This window comes from Achroia grisella, unplaced genomic scaffold, assembly GCF_030625045.1.
Source record: "Achroia grisella isolate CSIRO2021 unplaced genomic scaffold, CSIRO_AGI_Agris_v1 utg487, whole genome shotgun sequence".
Classification (NCBI taxonomy): domain Eukaryota; kingdom Metazoa; phylum Arthropoda; class Insecta; order Lepidoptera; family Pyralidae; genus Achroia; species Achroia grisella.
In genome coordinates, this window is record NW_026712891.1 from 3,229,309 (window position 1) to 3,251,099 (window position 21,791).

The 21,791-nt window shown below is 33.0% G+C and overlaps 1 protein-coding gene across 3 annotated transcripts in view; it reads right to left on the minus strand.

The window, feature by feature from the left end:
• Positions 1-21,791, minus strand: part of LOC131845857 (voltage-dependent calcium channel subunit alpha-2/delta-4) — a 76,076-nt gene that overhangs the window by 27,863 nt on the left and 26,422 nt on the right. For all 3 annotated transcript variants that reach the window (XM_059194999.1, XM_059194998.1, XM_059194997.1), the window contains exon 4: positions 1,786-2,011. In XM_059194999.1, coding sequence (XP_059050982.1) covers positions 1,786-2,011 — 226 coding nt within the window. The remainder of the gene's footprint in view (positions 1-1,785; positions 2,012-21,791) is intronic.

Below are 21,791 nucleotides of genomic sequence, written 5' to 3' on the forward strand. Positions count from 1 at the left end.
TCTTTACTACCCATTAAAAGAGGCGTAATTGGTAAACTTGCTTCATTGGGCAGCCGTGATTGGTTTCTTGTGGACGGTTGTGGGCCGGAAAAATTAATGATTCGGCCAAAATCTATCGTGGCTTTGGGAAATAAATATGCTGTAGAGAAAGGGACTTAGTTGGAAACATTTGAGGCTTAGTCGCTGCGCTTCGACAATTTATATATACCTACATCGTATCATTTTCTGAAATAATTACGATGGTATATTCAGTCTTACACCAGGTGAATTCAGAATATTGGCCGTTATTACAATTTATGAGAGACTATGTAAGCAATTTTCTTCTATGGCCCTGAAATAATAGCTGTCGCTTCTTTTATGTCTTGATTTTTTTCTTGGATTTACTTACGACGCATTTTTCTACTGAGATTCTTTATATTGCTCAAGTTGCAGAGTTCAGTTTTCATAATATTGCCTCTAAAAATATTACACTTTTTAGATGGGTATCTGTAGTTGAACAACGTTATTGGATTCCACTTTTTATAGATTCTTTTAGAAAAAAGTAACTAACATTCTCTCTTAGAATATGATTTTACAGCGATATTAAATTTATTATTATTTGTAGTAATAAATTTAATAATATCCGGGTAGATAAATAATATGCATTCTAACAATATTTATGAGATAAAGCAAAGCCCGTAAAATATAAGAGATAGTTTTTTTAATAGCTGCAAAATATAATCTGTTCGTCTTTTGTATCTATAGTATATTAACTACCTACCACGTAATCAATTTTATCAATCCTTTTATTTACCTCAAGTCTCGAATTTGAGAATAAAAAAGGTATCGTAAGTACGAGACCTTAAATATTTTTTTTGTCGTTACACCATGCCCAATGGCGAATGCAATGGTGAATTTATTCCGTAGTGAATAGACGTCTATGTCTATTCACTACGGAATAAATTCGTAAAAGTAGGTTGACATGATTGAATGAAATATATCGCTTCATAGATATATTACGATTTTATGATCTACATAAATTCAAATATGATTTCATTATTTACCAAATATTTTTTACCAAATAAAGATAAGGAAGGGTATAAGATTTCAATAGTTCGTTTTGAGTGTCTGTCTGATATTTATTGTTAGGTCTAAAAATGTTATCAATCAGGTAGGTTCGGAACAAAATGTAATTAATATTCTTATTTGTAGCTTTTATTTTTTGGTTTCTTCAATTCATGGTTTGTCACACTAAAAATCGTTGTGTATTCCCGCTAATAAGCAGAAATATATCAATTTGTCCATAAATCATCCGTGGCTTTCCCGAACGGGGTTGGTGCGCACTGCGCCCCCGTTGTACCGCCGTGTCAACATAACATTTGTTATGATTATTTAAGGATGACAGCTTGTCAATTGCCGTAGAGTTAAATTTGAGTGGAACTTCAAATGCAGTATTTTTAATCCTTAATTACTAACTTACTGGAAGTTTTCACCATACCTATCTCATAAAATTACCCTGAGGAACAAAAAGGGTTAAGACAAAGAAAAACCTAAATTAAAAAAATTAAAACCTGAAAAAAAAATTATATTATAATAAAATTACCGGTATTTTACATTTCTGTTTCATACTTCGGTGATGGAAAAACTTATAAAGAAAAATTAATCAGAGAGACGGTGATTGATTCCTCCCTACTACGTTGATTTCAAAATAAATATATTATACGAAATAGGGGAATGTGGAATGTCTCTAACTAAACCTGTAAGGTCTTGTAGGTATTAAAACGATGTTTAATAAGTAAAAATTACCTTCGGTATTAATATATGGTGGCATAAGTACAGCGCTATAGCTGGTATTGACTGCAATATGGTCGAAGTGTCTGCTAGGGTACAAGAGCAGACGGCGGGCGCGCGCTGCTAACGTGCCATCATCAGCATGAACGTTTAGCCAGCGGGCGTCATAGTATGACCCTGGTGCTCCATCATTGCTTCCACTTGCTGACAATGCCGCCGCTTCAGCGCTGTCCATGATGCGCTGTAACCAATATTTTAATGCTTATAGTAACACATGTTAATTCACATAGCGCCATCTAGTCCCGAATAAAGCAGAGCTGGTACTATGGTATGGTATGGGCTGGTACAAATAATATACCTACTTAGAAAACACTCCGACCAATACAGATAATCATGTACATAAATACAAATCATTGTATTGTAGTAGAGTTTGGAGAATAGAACCCAAGCATCGGACGTATAGCTGGTGTGCTAAAACGATAGATATCGAGACCAATATTAGTATTATAAAGAATTTAAGAGCAATGTGATTGCTGTGATAAAACTTTTTTTATGCGGCTACTATCTTATTTTCTATTATGTAAAACATGTACATATTGTAAAACGAGACAGATTGAAAATAATTAAATATCTTCTGAAAATTTAATTGAAACTAAATTAAATTTTGTTGTAAGCCGTTTATAGTACGTTCCAAAGTGGTAGTTGCATACTGTGTGGTAAATGAAATATTCTGTACAGTGCTTGTAAAATATTTTAATTTATATTTCATAGAAACCGTAGCGTAGAAATGTATCTACAGATAATTTCATACGTATATAATTTAGGTGTACCCATTCTTGTAATACTGTATCTTTCAAATTATTATTAGGTTTTAGTATAACCTAACTGAATGCATTAATTGATAACATATCTAAAAATATAATAATGCCCATAGACAATTCACACAACGTTATCTAATCCCAAGGTAAGCAGAGATTGTGTTATGGGTACTAGACAACTGATATAAATACTTAGATATTTTTTTTTTGTAAATATATACATAATATACATAGAAAACACCCAGACCGATACAAACAATCATACTCATGAATACAAATGTTTGTACCGTATGAGGAATCGAACCCGCGACCATCGGAACTAAAGCGATGAACTAAGCCGCTAGATCACCGAGGCCGTCAATGTAAAAATGACATACTGAACGTCAATCTATCAATATGTATTTATACAGAGATTCTACGTTTCACGTAAGACTTTTTCAGACATTAGAAAAGAATTAGCTAATAAATATGTAATGTAGATAACCAAATAGGTGTTTCTATAAATAGTACTGTTGTTACTCTATGTTATATAATTACTACAATGAATGTAACACACATTACGTGGAAAGGATAAATGGAGCAAGGTCATAACTACTTTGTACCCAATACAAGGACAAAGAAAAAGAGGACGACCAAATTGAAGATGGGAAGATGAAATAGTTAGAAAAGCAGGGAAGCTATGGACCAGAATCACCCAAGACAGAACAGAGTGGAAAAGATTAGAGGCGGCCTTTGGTTGGAAGCAACCAGATGAACAAAAACTAGATAAAGTATGAACAGAAAAAAAATACGTCTAAAGGGTCTACGTCTATAATAATTAAAATAATGAATGTAAGATACCTAGCTATCATACTGAATAGAATCAGTAAAATTATGAGTTGCAATAGATTAGTGTCAACGCTTTCTTGGCGCGATTTACACAAGCTGAATCAAAGTCCTGCCAACCGGGCTTGGCCTATGGAGCACAAAGAGTGGTCGAATAAAAGCGCAAAGTAGACAATCGTTGGCAATTAGCCGGAGTAGAATCGGGCTGATCGATCGCTGCTTTTGTCCCAGGACATTAACGGGTCTTAAAATGAAAAATGACAAATAATCAACTTTGGGGTAGTCATAATGGCGACAGAACCGTTCCCGTGGCTGTAATCTAGTGGTTGTTTACTTATACCATTTAAAATTTAATGCAAACACTTCTCTGGTCTCTCACAAATCCTGCTATTTTAAACAATTATTTTTATATCATTATAACGAAATGGTTCGTTTTTTAATAAATTTCCTTAACAAATAGAATATGATATGTAGTTAGTTCTTGACCGATTAGCACGATGCGCGATGGATGGATAAAAAAAATATATTTTCATAAAAAATCGGTAAGCTCAATATGATAGGTAAAAATCTAAAGTTATGGTAATAGCATACGTATGTATGTTTATTATTTTTTAGAATTTTGCATGTTACATAATGGTATTTATTTTTTGAGTGCTGGTGATATTTAAATTTCAGTACAAGCATCGTCCTGGCAGTTCAAACGGCCAGACAATATCATAATTACAGTATACAATTGTTTATTATATGAAATATAGTTTCCTTAATAATGCCTTTCAACAAAAATTAAGTGCTTTTACAGATTACAAAAATGGTATCACAGAATACATCTACTATTTCATCTACAGTCTATTAAGATTTCGCAATATAGAAATACCTACCTAATTAATTGTATTCAAGCTATATCGTAGTTTAAGAGATAAGCTCAGTTGAGCGATAAAGCAAAGATTGTGCAGGTCACCTTGATGTCTGCTAACCTTTCGTTCTGCCACTTTATCTAGTGAGCCAGTTTGCGTGAGTATAATAATATTCGCTAGTAGCTAGTAGAGATTGGAAGATTGACTTACCTGTGTAGGCGTGACTTGGTTTAAATGCCAAGGGAAAAGTTTATTAGGTGCGTACATTTACGTAAAATGTAATGGAAACAAAGTTAATATTACATGAGTGGTCGTAAAGGTGAAGTAAATGTATGTTAACTTTAGGATTTGTAGGTATATTTAAATATTTAATATTCAGGTAAATATTTAATATTCAGTTATTTATCTAAATATTCAATAATACTTACTGTATTTATATTTTTATCTACACATACATACAATTTTTATGTAATAGTAGGCATCAGTATCATTATATATTTTTCATTTAATAAAGATATATATTATAATAAAGATAGTTATACATCAGTCATTCAGTAATAATTCATGGAAGGGAAAAAATATTAGTATAGAAAAGTCCCAATATATACATACTTACGTTTTTCAAATGTAAACAACATTAACTGTAGAACAATTTTTTACCTATTTTTACGATAAACTGATATAACATGAGTGACGTTGATGATCATGGGGTGACAGTTCATATTATAACATAATATATCACAGCTAACACTAAATCAAACTTAATGTTCAACTTAAGTGCCTAGTTTTGTTTGTACATAAATCAAATACCATCTACTACTAAAAATATACTAAATACGTCTGAAAATACTTTCTTTTTTAATTATAATTGAACTAAGCCGATGCGATGGCGCACTTGATAGTAAGTGGTAACCGTCGCCTATATACAGGAATAATACCGAGGACGTCACGTGTCATGTGTATCAAGGGTGACACCATTCATGCTTTGCTCTTATGAATGATTAAAATGACATACCTCCATATCCCGTAAATTGACTATCTTATCTCACCCTTCAACCAAAATATACCTTACAGGTACCCATGCAGACGACTTTTTGAAAAGTCTACCTCGTTGGGCATACTAAACATGTAATATTATGTTATCTGTGCTAAAACGATAAGGTATTTTAAGAATGATTATATGGTTTAATAACTGTAATAAAAATATTAAAAAATAATCGTTAATGCTTTTTAAAATACTTTATTCTTAACAATAATACATGCTGTTTAGAATATTTGGAACTACCAATATTTGTACATTAACTTAAATTTTAACCGTATAAAATTTAATAAATACTTTTAACGCTACAACAAATGAATATTTTGATCCGAAATTCTAAGATTGAATGTTTGAATACCAATGAACTACGAGTTAGATTGATCTTAAGTGCTTCGTAATAACTCAAACTTTCAGTTTAATATATGTAGTAGATTGTACCCATTAATGAATATTGATCGAAGACGGGGATGTACTAAGATTTTAGATTAAAATCATTCTATAGTTTCATTTCTCATAGTGAGTAAAACATAATATAACCATCATGTTTTACTCACTATGAGATTCATTCAGGAGAAAATATTATAAACAGTACATTAAATAGACTCTCTGTAGAGAGACGAAATAGCCTCGTCGGACGAACTAGATAGTAAAGTAAGAGCGAAGTAATTAAAAGTTGCACATCGCCGAACCGCGCTGTCGCGTGGTCGGACTCGCTTCGTGTAGCCCTGGAGCCGGCCGGAGGCTGGAGGCAAAGATACACCAATCTGCGCGTGTCTGGTTGACACTACAATGCACTGAGATTTGCTCCAAAGCTTTTACTTACAAAACTACTTAGTTATGAGAAAATTATGATCTATCTGCAATCAATATATTATATAGAATGTAGATAAATAAAAATATGTATAAACTGGGACACTTTATAAACATAATCGGTATTAATCACACTAATATGTAAAGCTGAAGTGTGAATGATTATGATGAATTTTTGCATTCGATAGCCGAATACTTGAAGAAAGTAAGCTAAGATGATAAACACGATTCATATTTGCAGCCACAAGCTGCTTTTAGGATCCGAGTAAAAAGAAAAAAAGAAGTCAGACTCAATGGAAAGTGAACAGAAAGTATAACTGCGGACGAGTATCGCTAATATAGACGCAAAGGAAAAAAATATATTTGTTACATAAAATACCAAATTTAATGTTATGTGTCGATAACTAAATATATCATTTTGGGACTATGTCTCAAAATATACATAGGTATATGTAAGTCTCTAAATATCAAGCGGGCTGTATGAATATCAGCCAGTTACATAGCATAAAAATAATTAGACACACACAAACACATCCGAATATCACTTAAAGGGCCGCGGCGTGAAAGTAAGTACGCATTAAGTTCCCAAAGCGCCCCTTATATAACTACAGTTAGCGGCACGCGGTAAATAGGTACGACATTCCTTTATTTTGTTTCAGCTACAGTTTCATTAAGTGCGAAATGTAAGCGTCGTTTTTTCTTGGCGACACCCGCATCGCAGCAATCCTCACGATTTTTCAACTTTATTGTCGAGCTAAGTTCTGGGTTCTTACCGCCCGACGCTGCCGACCCGTGCCCCAACTTATTACGCCGTTTCAACTACGTAAAACTCTATCTGTGTGTTTTTTATGGAAACTGGAATGGAAAACAACGTTATGACAAGTGGTAATCGTCTAAATATATATATGAACAGCTCCATAGTTAACAGTATATCTTATGTGTTGTCGTTTTTGAAAACTAAGGTGCCATGTTTTGTAGCCTATGACTTCCCTAACTCTCCTTTAAAATATAGCATAACTTGCAAAACAACATATCGGTGACAGATATCGAACTCATCACAGAGTAAGAAGTTGGGTATATAAATATTTATTAAGATAGTAAAAACATAATCATACCTTGATTAAGTCTCTAAAAAATTCACAGTGCGAGTTAATTCTAAGTCATTTAATTTTATATAAAACTCGACAGGTACACAAAGCAGCCTCTAAAATATTTTGAAACATTTATAAACTGTTGGAAAGCCATTTATTTCAAGCAATAAAAAGAAATTGACATTAAACGAAATCCAATTACATTTTCATTGGATTATTCGGTGAGCAGCCTCATTTCGGGAAAACCATGGCCATTCGCCATGAGAAAAACGGCAAAATATCGGCAAAAGTATCTAAGTAAGGAAGGCACGTCAAAACGAAACAATAACATGATTACTTTAGCTTAACATTTATTAGAGCGGATAGCTCTATAGCGGTCGTTTAATATCCGAGCTCGTTGCGGCAGGTCGTTGCCCTGCCCTTTGCCCTGTCCTCGGAGCCTTGGCAGCGCCCCCGCACCCTGCCACGTGAAGGGCTTCTATACGTATTACGTAGATAGCAGTCATGTAAAAATGCGGTATCTATTTTATTGAAACTGCCGCATAACAGTTACATCAGTGATAATTAAAGGTTTACGTATTCAATTGGGACGGAATTAGATTGGATTTATAGAGGTAGGTAATTCTATCGATTGCAAAAAAACTTTATCGCAGAAAGCAATAGTTTTAATGTTATATATAATACGTATATAAATAAAATAAAATAATATATAAGTAAATTAAAACTAAACTACTATACTGCTATATATATATACAATGTATAAACTAAACTACTATATATCCTATGTACGTAAATTTTTCATAGGTATTTATCATAGAAAGTAAATACCATCATTGAGCTTCAGATACTAACACCATCCCCATTACATCCTTTGTGAATTATACTACAGAGCGAACGAATATATGAAAGAAAAACGGCAAATTAAACTGTAAAGACATTTGCCAAAAATGGCCCTATTCGGAATCGCGCTACAAAACAACAGTTACAAAGTAATAACAGTCCTAATGCATGGCAACCCAAACGCGTTGTTTGTACAGTGTTACGAACGTCTGTCATCCTCATAATTTCAGAATACTAATTTCGCCGACAGAGCGGTAAGGGCACACAGTCACGCAACCCTTCGTGGGAGCAATGACGTGGCTGGAAGGGTGAACTACAATAAAACAATAACTCAATCCTGCTGTATAACTTGATCAATACAATCTTTTCTACTATCTATCACAATTATAGTTGTAGCTAAAGAAGTATCTATTTATGTGACAGACTGCCTCGTTGGTCTATCGATTTAATACACCGCTTTACTTCCGGTGGTCGCGGGTTCGATTTCTCCTTCTTTCTTCTTATTTATAAAAATATATATCTAAGTATTTGTATCAATTGTCTAGTGCTCATAACACAATCTCTGCTTACCGTAGGATTAGATGGTGCTGTGTTTATGGTCCAGTGCTATTTAATAATATAAAATTTATATTTATTTATTATTCCGTTGAATAATAATTTTAACTCTGATTTCATTATATTTATTAGAAATATACAAGAATATCATCACCACAAAAAATATTATAGCAAATCTATTAGTACTAAATTATTGTGCCTACGTATGCTGTAATGTCTCTGCCATGCCTCATCTTTCAGACCCGGATCTAGCTTGCAAAGCAATGCTGATGACAGAATTAAATGGGATAGAGGTTCCGCATACGACTATGTATAAACTCGTCCTCTGGTTTTATTACGCAGCGAAACTCTGAGCAGAGCTCTTTCGATTAGATGGGTAAGCGAGTTAGGTAAGTAATGAATTTAAGGCTATATTTGTTACTAGCTGTTACCCACGACTTCGTCCACGTGAAATTTTAGGCTTTTTTTTATGAAATAAATAAATGTTCTAATGGTCCAGCCGTTTTAGAGATTATTAAGGACAAACAGACAGACATACATTTTGAAAATTCATTTTATATGTACGTAAGTACCCTATGTCTTTTCATGTGCATTTCGTGAAAATCTTTTCAATTACAAACAGAAACTTTAAAACAAGACAAACATAATGTCATTTATAACAAAATGTGTGATCATTTTTTATTAATATACGAGTATATTAATAGCATTCACAGCATTTACTAGAGTTAGCTAGTATACCTACATAAGTTCAAATTAATTTTAAGTAATTTGGTTACTCAGTTTGCACATATATTAAGCCAGTTTTGCATAAATAACACCATTCAAAATACAATGAAGTAATCAATAGTAAAATTTTTAGGGTCTGTAAAACTAGACTACGTAATATTGGACTACGATTTCGTATTAGTTTCTAACATGGCAGCTGAAATATACAGTTGTCTTTGAGCTAATAGTGTATACTCAAGTTAAGGACCTTTCACTAACAGCGTGATAACAACGCTGTTTTTGATCTTCGCTTTAGGAATGCGTGTAACACGCAGACTCACTTGCCATTACCATCAGGTTAACGTCATTATGTATTTTAGATGTAGTATTTTTCATACCAATGAAAAATATATAGGTAATTCCTCACTCACAAATGTACGTTGATTTGCAACCGGATGATAAAATTTCGTTATTATATTATTTCATTATTTATTACAGATAAAAAAACATTGGCATACCGAAATTCGTTGGTAACTACCAACTATAACTATATACATATAGTCAATATTCATTTAAATATTTTGGTAATAGGTTCTAGAAAATTTCAATTCGCTGACAAAAGTTTTTTAATAAAACCAAAGTTTGTATATTTTTCAGTAGAAAGATAAATTAACACACAACTTATTGCTCTCTTAATGCTTACAAGCATAGACATGCTTATAAGCATTAAGAGAGCAATCAGCAATTAAACCTTTGGCTATTTTTTATATAAAAATAGCCAATGGTTTAATTGCTGATTGCTGAATGGTTTAATAGCTTCATCCCCGATGACGTCCTCTTGACAACAGTACTGTTCAGATTTGTTCTCGTGACAGTGAGGATAAAAGCACAGATAAGATAATATTACATAATAAAAGTAACGTTTCAAAAATGCTTCGTTTTCGTAGGACAACAAACTGATTTTCGCATTAATCTGTGTACATTATTTTAATCACGATCGCTCTAAGTTGTTTAATAGACTTCTGGAAGTTATACATTTAACGTGTACCTCCCTGCATTTAGTTTAAGTGGATAGATGCGAACGCAGTGCCGGTGCAGTCGCGCTTCGCAAGATTACATTCGCCAAGTAGACGTTTAAGTAGCGAAGAGGCGTTCCCATTAAACTTGCTGCGATAACCATCCGCCAACTTTATAATGACTAACAACTAACAGCAAACATTGCTATGATTTGTTGTTCGCGATGCACCGCTAGTGTTTTGCACATCACTGCTAATGTCGGGGCATTTATTCTCGTAATTGTGCAGAAGTGCTTTGTATACAAAAACTACCGGGAATATTGTAGTCAACGTTAGTGTTAATGAAGTTTATGTGACTCTTTTAATTACGTCTTATTTATTTCACTGGCGAAGCAGAAGATTGGTTGGAACTACAATAACCTTTTTTTGTAAAATGACAACTGTCTTTTACAAAAATACAAATATTAACCATGTTTGACGACTTATTTCTTATCTAATACGTAATTTTATGAAGGTATATGCCAAACCTGAGAGGTAAAGGTATGATATCGTATTCAACAAACATATTTTACAATTTATAACATTATTTAGATATTTCAGAATCAAACAGTTCAAAAAAGAGTTGAATACGATTTTGAATACGAGGAACGTTCAAATTTGATTAAGCACTTCTCCACTTTAATATATACGTACGTGGCTGGCGGAATAGCAATATTTAAGTCTTATTTAAAAATGTGTCACGTATTCTAGTTTCCGAAGATGAAGTAATCCGCCAAATTTATTACGCTGCTTATTTAATATTAATGACTTGTTCTTTTTTCAAATATTATTATAAACTTACAATATCAACAATGATAATTATTTGTTAATTGCTTGATTAATGGGTATTTAAATATATAAAATAATAGTCCATACAGATACTATAAATAAATCAATCAATACTAATATAATATTTTTATTTGTCTTTATCTGGTATAATAATAGTATTGTATGTTTATTGGACAATATTACTTTATATAGAACATACTATATATATAAATGTAAGGAAAGGGATTCTAAAAAAAATGAACTGATTATATGACAGATGATATCAGTGAAAGAAATAAAATATACTGATTCTGATAAAATATATCATTAGATTGAAACATTGAATGGAATCAATTCTTTTTAAAACGAATAATGTAATAACAAATGTTTGAAAGAAAGTCTCGATGGAGCTGTACAAAAGGTTTGAAAACCGAAACACAATTTATAAAACGGACGCACATAAAACTCTCGTTTAGTACAGTGCGTGTTACCTAAGCGTCCTATTACTGCAGGCGTCCCGGCGCGCCTCTGGAATATTGAGTAAGTAGCCTAGGGGAGTCTCTTTTCTCTATTCTGTTCGTTTCTAGAGACGCGAGGGAGCGAGATAGAGCATCATCTCAAGACTGTGAATCAATAAAGTCCACTCGTATAAGACGGGCGGTGCAACGAGTGGATATGGGTCACAGTGCACTCAAGCCCTAAGATGATATTTAATAACTCCCGTCTGAGAATAGAACAGATATTATACTCGGCCCGTCAGAAATGTATAAGTGTTACGCAAAGTGCTTTAAATGCACTTTTAAAACGTTCAATTTCGGTTCAAGCGTATAAAAAGCTAGTATTTTGTTTGCGTTATTTGTTTCAAAGCAAAGATTATAGACTCAAGGCATGCAAACTTTGAAGATTGTATACATTGCAGGTTGTACGCTAAATATTGAAACCTAATTTCAGTTTACAAATTCAATATGTATTATTATAAGAATAAAAAGAACATCTAGATAATTCTCATGCAAATGAATATAGAATCAGTGATGATTGTCAGAACAATTACCAGCTCCAATTGCGGTTCAATGGCGTGAATTATGTCAGAGATTTCTTGTCACAAACAGCTGCTGTTTCGCAATTTGCTGATGGCAGTATTAAGGTCGGACAAGTGCAGCGGTGTACCACCCCACCTCCTCGGGGTGCCCAACTCCCAGCCTTGCGGCATGCCTCCGGAATTTGGCGGCGCGCCTTGCACTCAGGCTTGCAGGAATTCAACACTTGTATACAACCGCGTACAGTTGGCGTGACATAATTACTAGTACAAGTCAGAGTTCCCGTATCTGGACTGTGCCAATGACTACTTTTTTTCCGTTTTTAATGACACATGCAAAATTTTTTATTCATTTATTAGTATTTGCACTATTACTATACTAATTTAGTACTATAGGAATAGTAATAAAAAACTATTAAGTATTAGTTGGTACTATATAGGAATAAACTTTGTTGTGTCTCATAGCATGTTTAATGAATTCGTAAAGAGCAAGAGATTATACATTTTTGTTTGTATTCGATAATAATATACAAACGTTTTTAAAAAATCAGTATTCAAAATCAATCACTGCGCGTAAAATGAGTTAATTATTTATTTATTTGAACAAGGAAAAAACCTGTGGCCTGTTTAGAAAGAATATAACAAATATCAACAAGAGAGTAGTCACAATGCCTCCCATTATTCTACCTGAGATATCTTATAATTTTTAACTTATTTAGTTTAGTTTAAATCTGCTTTAAGATACACCTAACTTTTAACACAGGCGATAAAATCTTACGTGCATCTTCTTAAGACAATACATGCATATTCTCTAAAGATTTACTTTGCTGAAGATAACTGAGCACGTATCTACTCTTAAGACGCCTATAGGTGACAGGCGTATCTTGAATAGTTGCTGTTTGAAACTTAAACAGGGTGCAAGCTTCTCCTTGTGTCTTAGCATAAAGTGTCGTCTTAAGATTGTTTGAGGTGCACGTTTCGAATTATTTTCTGCTTTGTATAACTTATTCAAACTGCTTGTCGTACTTACTACTTATTGTTAACTTTAATGCTATACTGTTAATTAAAATAATGACGGAAACGATGTTATTGTGAAAATGGTAACATTCGATATGCTTGTAAAACTAAAGGAATACTTAAAAAATCCGCTTATACGCTTACCAAACAACTCCGTAGACAACGACCCGCTTGTCCAGCATGAAGAGTTTTAGGTAGATATTTTTCTATGAAAAAGAAACACAGCAACTCTTGGCTATAGAGTGCCACGTAGTGTGGGCATATAAAGATACTCGTATTTATCAAATAACCGTTTGGTGGCAAAAGAAGTGCTGACAGGAGGCTATACTCTTGGCTGAAGAACTTGCTGTAGACATTTGACTGTACATAATTTGACTATTCAGAGCAGCATCCTCAAGAATTAAAATTGCTATGATCCTGTCCAACCTCCGAATGGGGTGGAACTTGAAGAAGAGGATTAAGTAATAGTAGATATGTAATCAATTTGTTAATAAATGAATAGAATTCAAATGAACATTTATGCCTATAAATTACAATTGTGATTATAAGATATAATAAAAAAATCTAAGTTTACTTGTTCAATGTAATTATTTATTATCAGGAAGACATTTAATTATGAGTAAATATACACTACACTATCACGTCATTAACAGCTGAAATTTGGATAAATGGATACGGGTAGGAACAGAACCTAAAATAACCAGACTCAATGAGAGATATTCGGTTCATAAATAGTCTATATGATGAGTATATACAATACCGAACTCAATTTATTTAAAGCAGTTTGGTTACGATATTCAGTTACTACAATTATCTTCATGTTTCTAACAAATAAAGAAAAAGTTTTACTGATTTAAACTGTTGATAGTGAAGTGTAAAATGAAGGTCTATTTAAATTTCTAAAGGTATTGCAAGAGAGTTACAAACTGAACAATCCTATTTTGCATACCAAACTAGGCTCGCCAGTTCGTTGGTAGTTCTGTTTGCGTTAATTTACCCGTATTTGTGTGGGTCTCACTTAGCTATAAACAAATGTCTATCTACTCCCCGCGATGACACGACGCGACGGGGTAACTCGACATAATGTCATTTGTCATTACCGGCGCGTACATTTTGTGCCCTCTATTGTCACATTTGTATCATTTTGTTTCCACAAATCCGATAATTTATATGTCAATCATTTTGTTATATCCTTCTTGTGATATATACAAAATATATTCGTGTCTATAGTACTCTCATAAAATAATAAAAGCAAGTAATTAATGACATGATTAAAATTCAACAGTTCCATTAATGCAAGTAGACTCTGCATAAATATTTTGACAGTAATACAAAATGACTAGTAGTTCAGTGTCTACTAATATAAAGAGCATAACAGTAATTTTAAAATATAAATATGTATAATTTTACTATATTAAGTATATTTTATTGGCATTTAAATTACAACTAAAATTTATTTCGTTACAAGTTAGCATAGTGCTGGTTCCAATGTTATATTTGTAAATAATTGAAAGAAATTAATAAACAATTGCCTTGATATCCACGAGAGATAGAAGCAGTAAATAAACGTCAACATGTAGCATAAAAATGCTAAAAAGCTCCAATATTGAACATTAAATTGTCGTATACATCGATATGCTAATAAAACGGTCATACATGCAATCCGTGAAGTCAACAATAATCTCGTTTGCTGACTTTTTGTAAGCGGGCATGTGGCGAGCATGGTATTTGGTAATTACGCATGAAAGTGTGAACCAGGCCATTAGCGTATTTGTAATTGGGCCGAGTGTGTTCAGCCATTCAGTTCATAGCTTTAAATTATGTGTCACATAAATATACTATGTAGGTACTGTAGTTTTGCACACTGTGTGTACTGAAACCGCAAATAAATTTTAGCTATTTTACCTATATCTTATTTTATACTAGACGTTACCTGCGACTTTACTGCTATTTTCAAAAAATAAGATGTCTAAACAGAAGAGAAAAATACACTTTTCGCATTTATATCTGTACACACAAGTGTAGATATAATTTGAAAATAATAAAATAAGTATTACATTGATTTTATTATAAGAAGGGGAAAAGCACTAATAAATATTTTCTTACTGGCAATTAATATATGCCAGTACCACAATGATGTCACGGACATAACTTAGTTTTATGTAAAAAAGTAATCGTTTGTTACTAAACAAATCGTTGCCGTATTTTTGTATAGTAAATTAAAGCATGGCATCACGGAAGGCTCTCCTGGGCCGGCTCATGGCCGCTCAGGGGCAGGGGTGGACAGAGGTTAGAGGGTGGCGCGGCGAGCACCATCCCGCGGCCACTGTTTACATTATACCTATTGTATTATTATGATTTATTGCTCAATCGATGCGCCGCCAGCCGCCCGCCCTCCGCCATACCAACTCCGTAATTTCCTCCAAAATTTGCTTAAACTTCATGTGGAAGGTATAATAAAGGAATTTAAACCACGCTTAAACATTAAAGGAATTGGGTGCTTTGATATGAATTATTAAGTCACATGCAGATAGCTAGGTATATGAAGATAGTAGAAATAACTAAGAATGTTCTAATTTTATTCAATATAGTAAAGTATCAGTTAATATATTAAGGAAGAAAATTACAAAATCTAATAGGTGCCTAATAAAATAGCTATATTACGATCGAAAATGCAGAGCTTCAAATATATTTATATCTAAAACATATTTTATGCTATGTAATAGATTGAATTCTCATATTTAAAAATATGTAAATCATGCCATTACGTCTGACAGGAAATATATTATTTATAAAAAAAAAATGAGTTTTTTTGCACTGATATTATTATAAGTAAGTACGTAAGGTAGGTACTGTTATACATAGTAAGTTCTTTAAACTCCCGTAACTGATAAAAAAAATTGGAAATATTTAGGAAATTTCTAAATATTTCCAATTTTTTTTATCATTTACGGGAGTTTAATGAACTAACTATGTATTTAGAATTTTCCTAATATTTCCAATTTTTTTTATATATGTATAACAGTTTACGTACTTATAATAATATCAGACTTCTAATTAATATCCTTACTATCATTAATTTTTTTGAGGTAAATACATAAAGGTTTATTTGTACGTAGCCAATATGAATTTAAAAGAGTGCTTTCTAAATTCAAAATAAAACTAAAGTTATGACAAGTACAGTTTATTAGTCTTTGTAAATGCATAGTTTAGAAACTGAAGCATTTATTATCGTGGGTTAGAGTGGAGCAAACAATGCGCCAAATTGGGATTGCAGCGTCAGTATGCAAATACAGAGACATAGGAATGAGTGCATTCAGCGAGAATCCGAGCCCTCGCGACGTGGCATTACTCGCAGACATCAGTCCACACTCTGTATATCCATCCCTCTTTGAATCGTTCCATAAAACGCTACTACTACGCTCCAATTGTGTACATAGTTGGAGATATTCCTACACTAATGCTGAATATGTTTGTTTGACGCGCTAACATCGGCAACTACTTGCTTACTTGAATTTCAAAAATCTTTGCGTATTTAAGGCCTTTAAGCATCATACTAGTCTGTAGAAGTTGAGGAAAAAATAAGTAAAATAAATGCTAATTGAAAAATAATTAATATTGCTGGAGAACGAGCAAAGCAATGCGTGCAAAGCAGTGGAAGAATAAGTCGAATGATGAGAGTGGGAGTCATTTACTTTAAATTAAACGGTGGCTGAAACTACGGGACACAGTTAGTATTATATAAAACCTTAAATTTACATTATGCGTCGCTCTAAATCCCGTATCGGCTTAGATGAAATTTCAAGAGATATAACAACGCGCCGAGTTAAATATTCACATGAATTCGAGTAAGACCAGTAATCGGGTTACAGCTTGAATATTTAACTCCAATTGTGTTCAAATAATGGAACCTAAGCACGGAAGATGATTACGTTAGTACTTGAACTACGTCCAAAAACGTACCCTAGTCACGTTTTAATGTCGTTATTTATTGTACATGCACTAAACTCTCTTTAGCCCGGGTAGGTTATTATGTAAAGCAAAATGTATATAAAATTCCTTTATTGAAAGTTCTTTGACCGATTTCATTTGAAAGACGATTGCTAGGTATTGAGGTGAAGCGTTGATGGAATTTCGTACCGGTACAAATCACAAAACATTCCAATCTCTCCGGTTAATTGAATCCTGTAGGCCTTCATTAGAGAGGGTGGGGTACAAATCGACAAAAACGAACTTTTACGAAAAGGAGAATGCCAGAGTTCGGACAAAAACCACAAATGACATTGAGGAGGTGGTGCGGATCGAATAATTATGGAGCGGCAATAGCTGCGACGGCGGCGCCCGAGGTGGCGGCAGCGAGGCGCGCGATCATGCCCAGGGATGACAATCTTTTTTTTAAATATACTGAATCGTGACGAAAAAACGAAAAAAAAGTTATTGTTAAAATATAAAATAAAATTGCATAAAAGCAACTAATAATATTAAATACAATAATATTAATAACAAGCTAATAATATTAAAACACTAATATTTTTTTTTTCCTTCCCTCGACTTTTTCATTTGCACATAACAGAATACACAACAGAAAAAATCATTAAGGAACTAGCTGTGCCTGTGGTTTAATCGGCGTGAAATTTACAGTATATGTTTTATTCCGATGTATAAGCTATAATATTGTGAAGTTTAATTAAAATCCATGCAGTACTTTTAGAGTAAATGAGTAACATACTCCGTCATACTCGTGAACGAGTGCTGCTTGTAGGGACTGGTCTGCTCTTATCACTACGACTGATTTAATCTTATTGTGTTTTTATATTTGAGCCTAAATAAATTAGTGCTGGTTGGTAGTCTGTATTCACACGTTTCGACTTGTAAAATGTGAACTTACAAGGATTGTTTAAAAGAGCAACACACGAGTTTCTTGCTTATTCTTCTTGTGATGAGACAGCTTTCCGAATAAGCGGTAGATTTAAAAAAATGTTGTCTATTCAAAAGTGCTTAAATTAAGTTTATTTGAATAAATGATTTTCTATTCTATTCTATTCTAAACAATGGATGTTTGTTACATTTACACTCACATGCTTTTGCGTTTATAATGTTATAATATTAGGAACTAAAATACTGATAGTTGAATTATTTATATTGCCGGTGAAAAATTAATCATAATGAAATACCGAAGTCTGAACACAGTGCTGCAATACCGAACAGTGTGGTAGAACACTGTTTACTTGGCAACCCTGCTCACGCCTCAACTTGGCTTTCACACTCCAAACATCGCAGCTCCTTCATAAAACTTTGCGTACAACTTCTCTTTGCTTGAATTATTACATGTTTTACGAAAACATAAGTAGAAGCTTAACAAACTTTGTTCCAGTAAAAAGATATCTATGAGTTTGCCCGCTTGAGTATACAAATTGAATGTTTCATGCAATTAGTTATATGTACGTATATTCTATAACCTGTGTGGTTGTAGAGTATATAATACGTCATTATTCCTTTTTATGATTCCCACGATGTCAAAAAACAAAACTGACGTAACTATACCAACCAGCTTACACCACTGCAAGAAATTAAAGTTAGTAATAAAATATTGTGGACTAATTTAAAGTATTTTTTTAATTAGTATATAAATTATTTATTGTAGGTATATTAGGAATATGATTCTATTAGAAGGATGTCACAGAATGAATTAAGCAAACAATAGCGAGTCGTCACACACATTTAAGAGGACGTAACATAAATATACATATATGTGTATATGCACACCAACATATTATGTTCAGAACGCTACGTCATTTGCAATATTTACTTGTAGGTACTTGTTTTGAGCGCGGTTAGAAGATCAACAGGATGAGTCGTAAAGTGCTACAATTACCATTGCTACAAGGCTACGATTGCTACGAAGTTACGATTGTTAAAAGTACGTCAGTGCAAGTGACAGAAATATCACGACTCAATGTAAATTAGGATGTTACTTTACATAGATAGAAATAGTTTTTTGCAAATAGCAATAAAAAATTATAGAGAAAATTGAACCTAAATCGGGATTTTTTGTGTTATATCTAATGATCAGTTATGATTTCTTTATTATAACGAGAAAATAAGTTGATGATCCATCTGACGATGAGTGGCATTTGTCTTTTATATAAATGTATAGCACTATATCATATAACGCACGTGTTATTCTTTATCTCATGGGATGCCGTCCCGGGCTTCGTCCCTTATAATTTCATTAACATATCTAACCCGTCGCATCGGCATAAATATATGCAGTGCTGTAATACTGCACTTTTACGTAGATCAGAGAAACTTAAGTTTTTACATTTTATGATAATGTTAGCAAATACCATAGGAAGACTAGACTGAAGTAAAAGAATCAAAGCGTGTTAAAAACTGTTGACATTGTCAACTTTGTATCAAATCCAAAGTAAGACGGGTAGCTGTCGAGGGACTAGTTTGAAATTCAGAAGAATTCCAATATCAGCGGGCGCGGCGGTGGAGGCTGGCGAGACTGCGTTGCAAATCGCAAAAACGGGTGCGAGTAGTTGAACAGTGTTGCCACCTTACTGATTTTACCACTAAATACGGTAGATATTTTTACTGAGCATGAAAAGCCAACAATTTAACTAATTGATGCATATAAAATCTACAAATTATAAATTGGTAATATTTAATGATTACTTAAATATGTACGATAAATATTAGATAATAGAATGGCTATACTTCTGTATAACTAAATAATTGCTATATTAATTTTAGTACTATTTTCTAATATTTATGAATTAAAAATAAAACAGCAGTTTTCATCCAAACTTGCAATTTTATGATTTCATTCATTTAAGTTTAAACATTAATTGGGTTGGAAGGTCTACTTAGTAGGTTTGGCTTGACTTAGATGGCAATACTATAATCGAGGCTTGGGCAAATCTGCGGCGGAGGCGACGAGTTTCGTATCGGCCATCGCTGAATATGTTAATGCAGAAGAGACGCTGCGCTAGCTGTCGCCGCAATATCTCGCTACTTTGCAACTTTCCACACGCGATACCTATTGTGTTTTATTTGAGATCGAAGAAACAAATTTCATATATTTTTTCTCATATCTGATGCCATATAAAATAATGTAGAATTATTGGAAATCAACAGAAAGAAAACATACACTTAATCTTTTCTTTCTGTTGATTTCCAATAAATATTTTTAGGTACTCAGTGATAAATAATAATAGAAAAGCAGTCACTTAATACAATTATTGTAATCAAGTTAAATGGAAATTCCAGGCTTGTTTAAAATAACGAGTTATTCTTATTGTAATTATTATAAAATTGAATATACGTTCAAATTTAAATGCAATTAAAATATCTCCATATGCATATACTAATGTGAAGTATAGCTACTTGATCTCATTGGCTTGTCAGGGCAATTCAATACCCACTTACTGAACCTACGCAAACAAGCCCCGAACTATGCAAACATACGAGACTCAGACTTTGATGTGATGATGAATACCAGAATATTGCATGATCCATATAAACGTTATACTACCTTAAACTAAATATCTGTATATTTAAATGTAGAATCGACGTAAACTGTATTTACACGTTGTAGATAACACTCTAATTTACGAGTGGCTATCGATTTCGAAATTCAATTATGATCAGTCTTTGTGTGTTGAATTTTCTTGCTGGATTTTATTGAATAAAACATGAACAAAACATTTTCCCTTTTGTAATAGCGATATCTTTCAAAAATGTGAGAGAACTAAATGCATCATTGTATTTCTTGGGATAACAAGTATCTAGAGTTGACTGTTGTAGACTATTGTAACATTGTAAAAAGATTCTCTCGCAATGTTTCTCTTTGTAAGTGATTTGTATCGCCTCTGAGACAGAGATTGCTTACGATCTCAACTTGACTTTTTCAATGAGACTAGGCTAACGTTGAAATGAGAGATTGTTTTTGTTTTGTTTTTTCTTGTTACAACAATACAGCCTTCAGAGGTCATGAAACAATAGAAACCACTTAATGAAACATGGCGATATACAAAAGGGCGGCTTATCTAATCCTGACCATTAGACAGGATATTTTACGGCTCTTCTTAAATAGAACCTAAACGCAACGATATTATTTTATTTAAGTCCATGTTCGTATATTTTCGGCCGTTTGTGTATTGTTTAATATTCTTATGGGGCCCGTTTTTTGCGTCGGTTTTCCTCTTTGGTGTTCGGCCTTCACATTATTATGCGTATTTATACGGGTGGGAGTAAAAGTCATGTGTCTGTACATACAGATCGTTACTAAGCCCTCGTAGGTATGTTGGGTTTGAGGTCTATAGAAACCACGGCATTTGTTACTCGCTCGGATTACGAACTTCTAGTTCGCACAACTTTGTAACCGCTGAAACGAATTTAATAATTCACTATGTAGGTTGAAATCTAGCATTGAGAATTTTAAAGAGCCTTTAATTTATAATTAACCTATATTCTTCTACGAAATATAGTTATCATTTGTATTTGTAATGTATCAGTTGTAATACCTATGTCTTATTTTATGTAAGTTTGTTAAATTAACCAGCTTTATGTACCAACTATCTTATATTATACATATTAAATG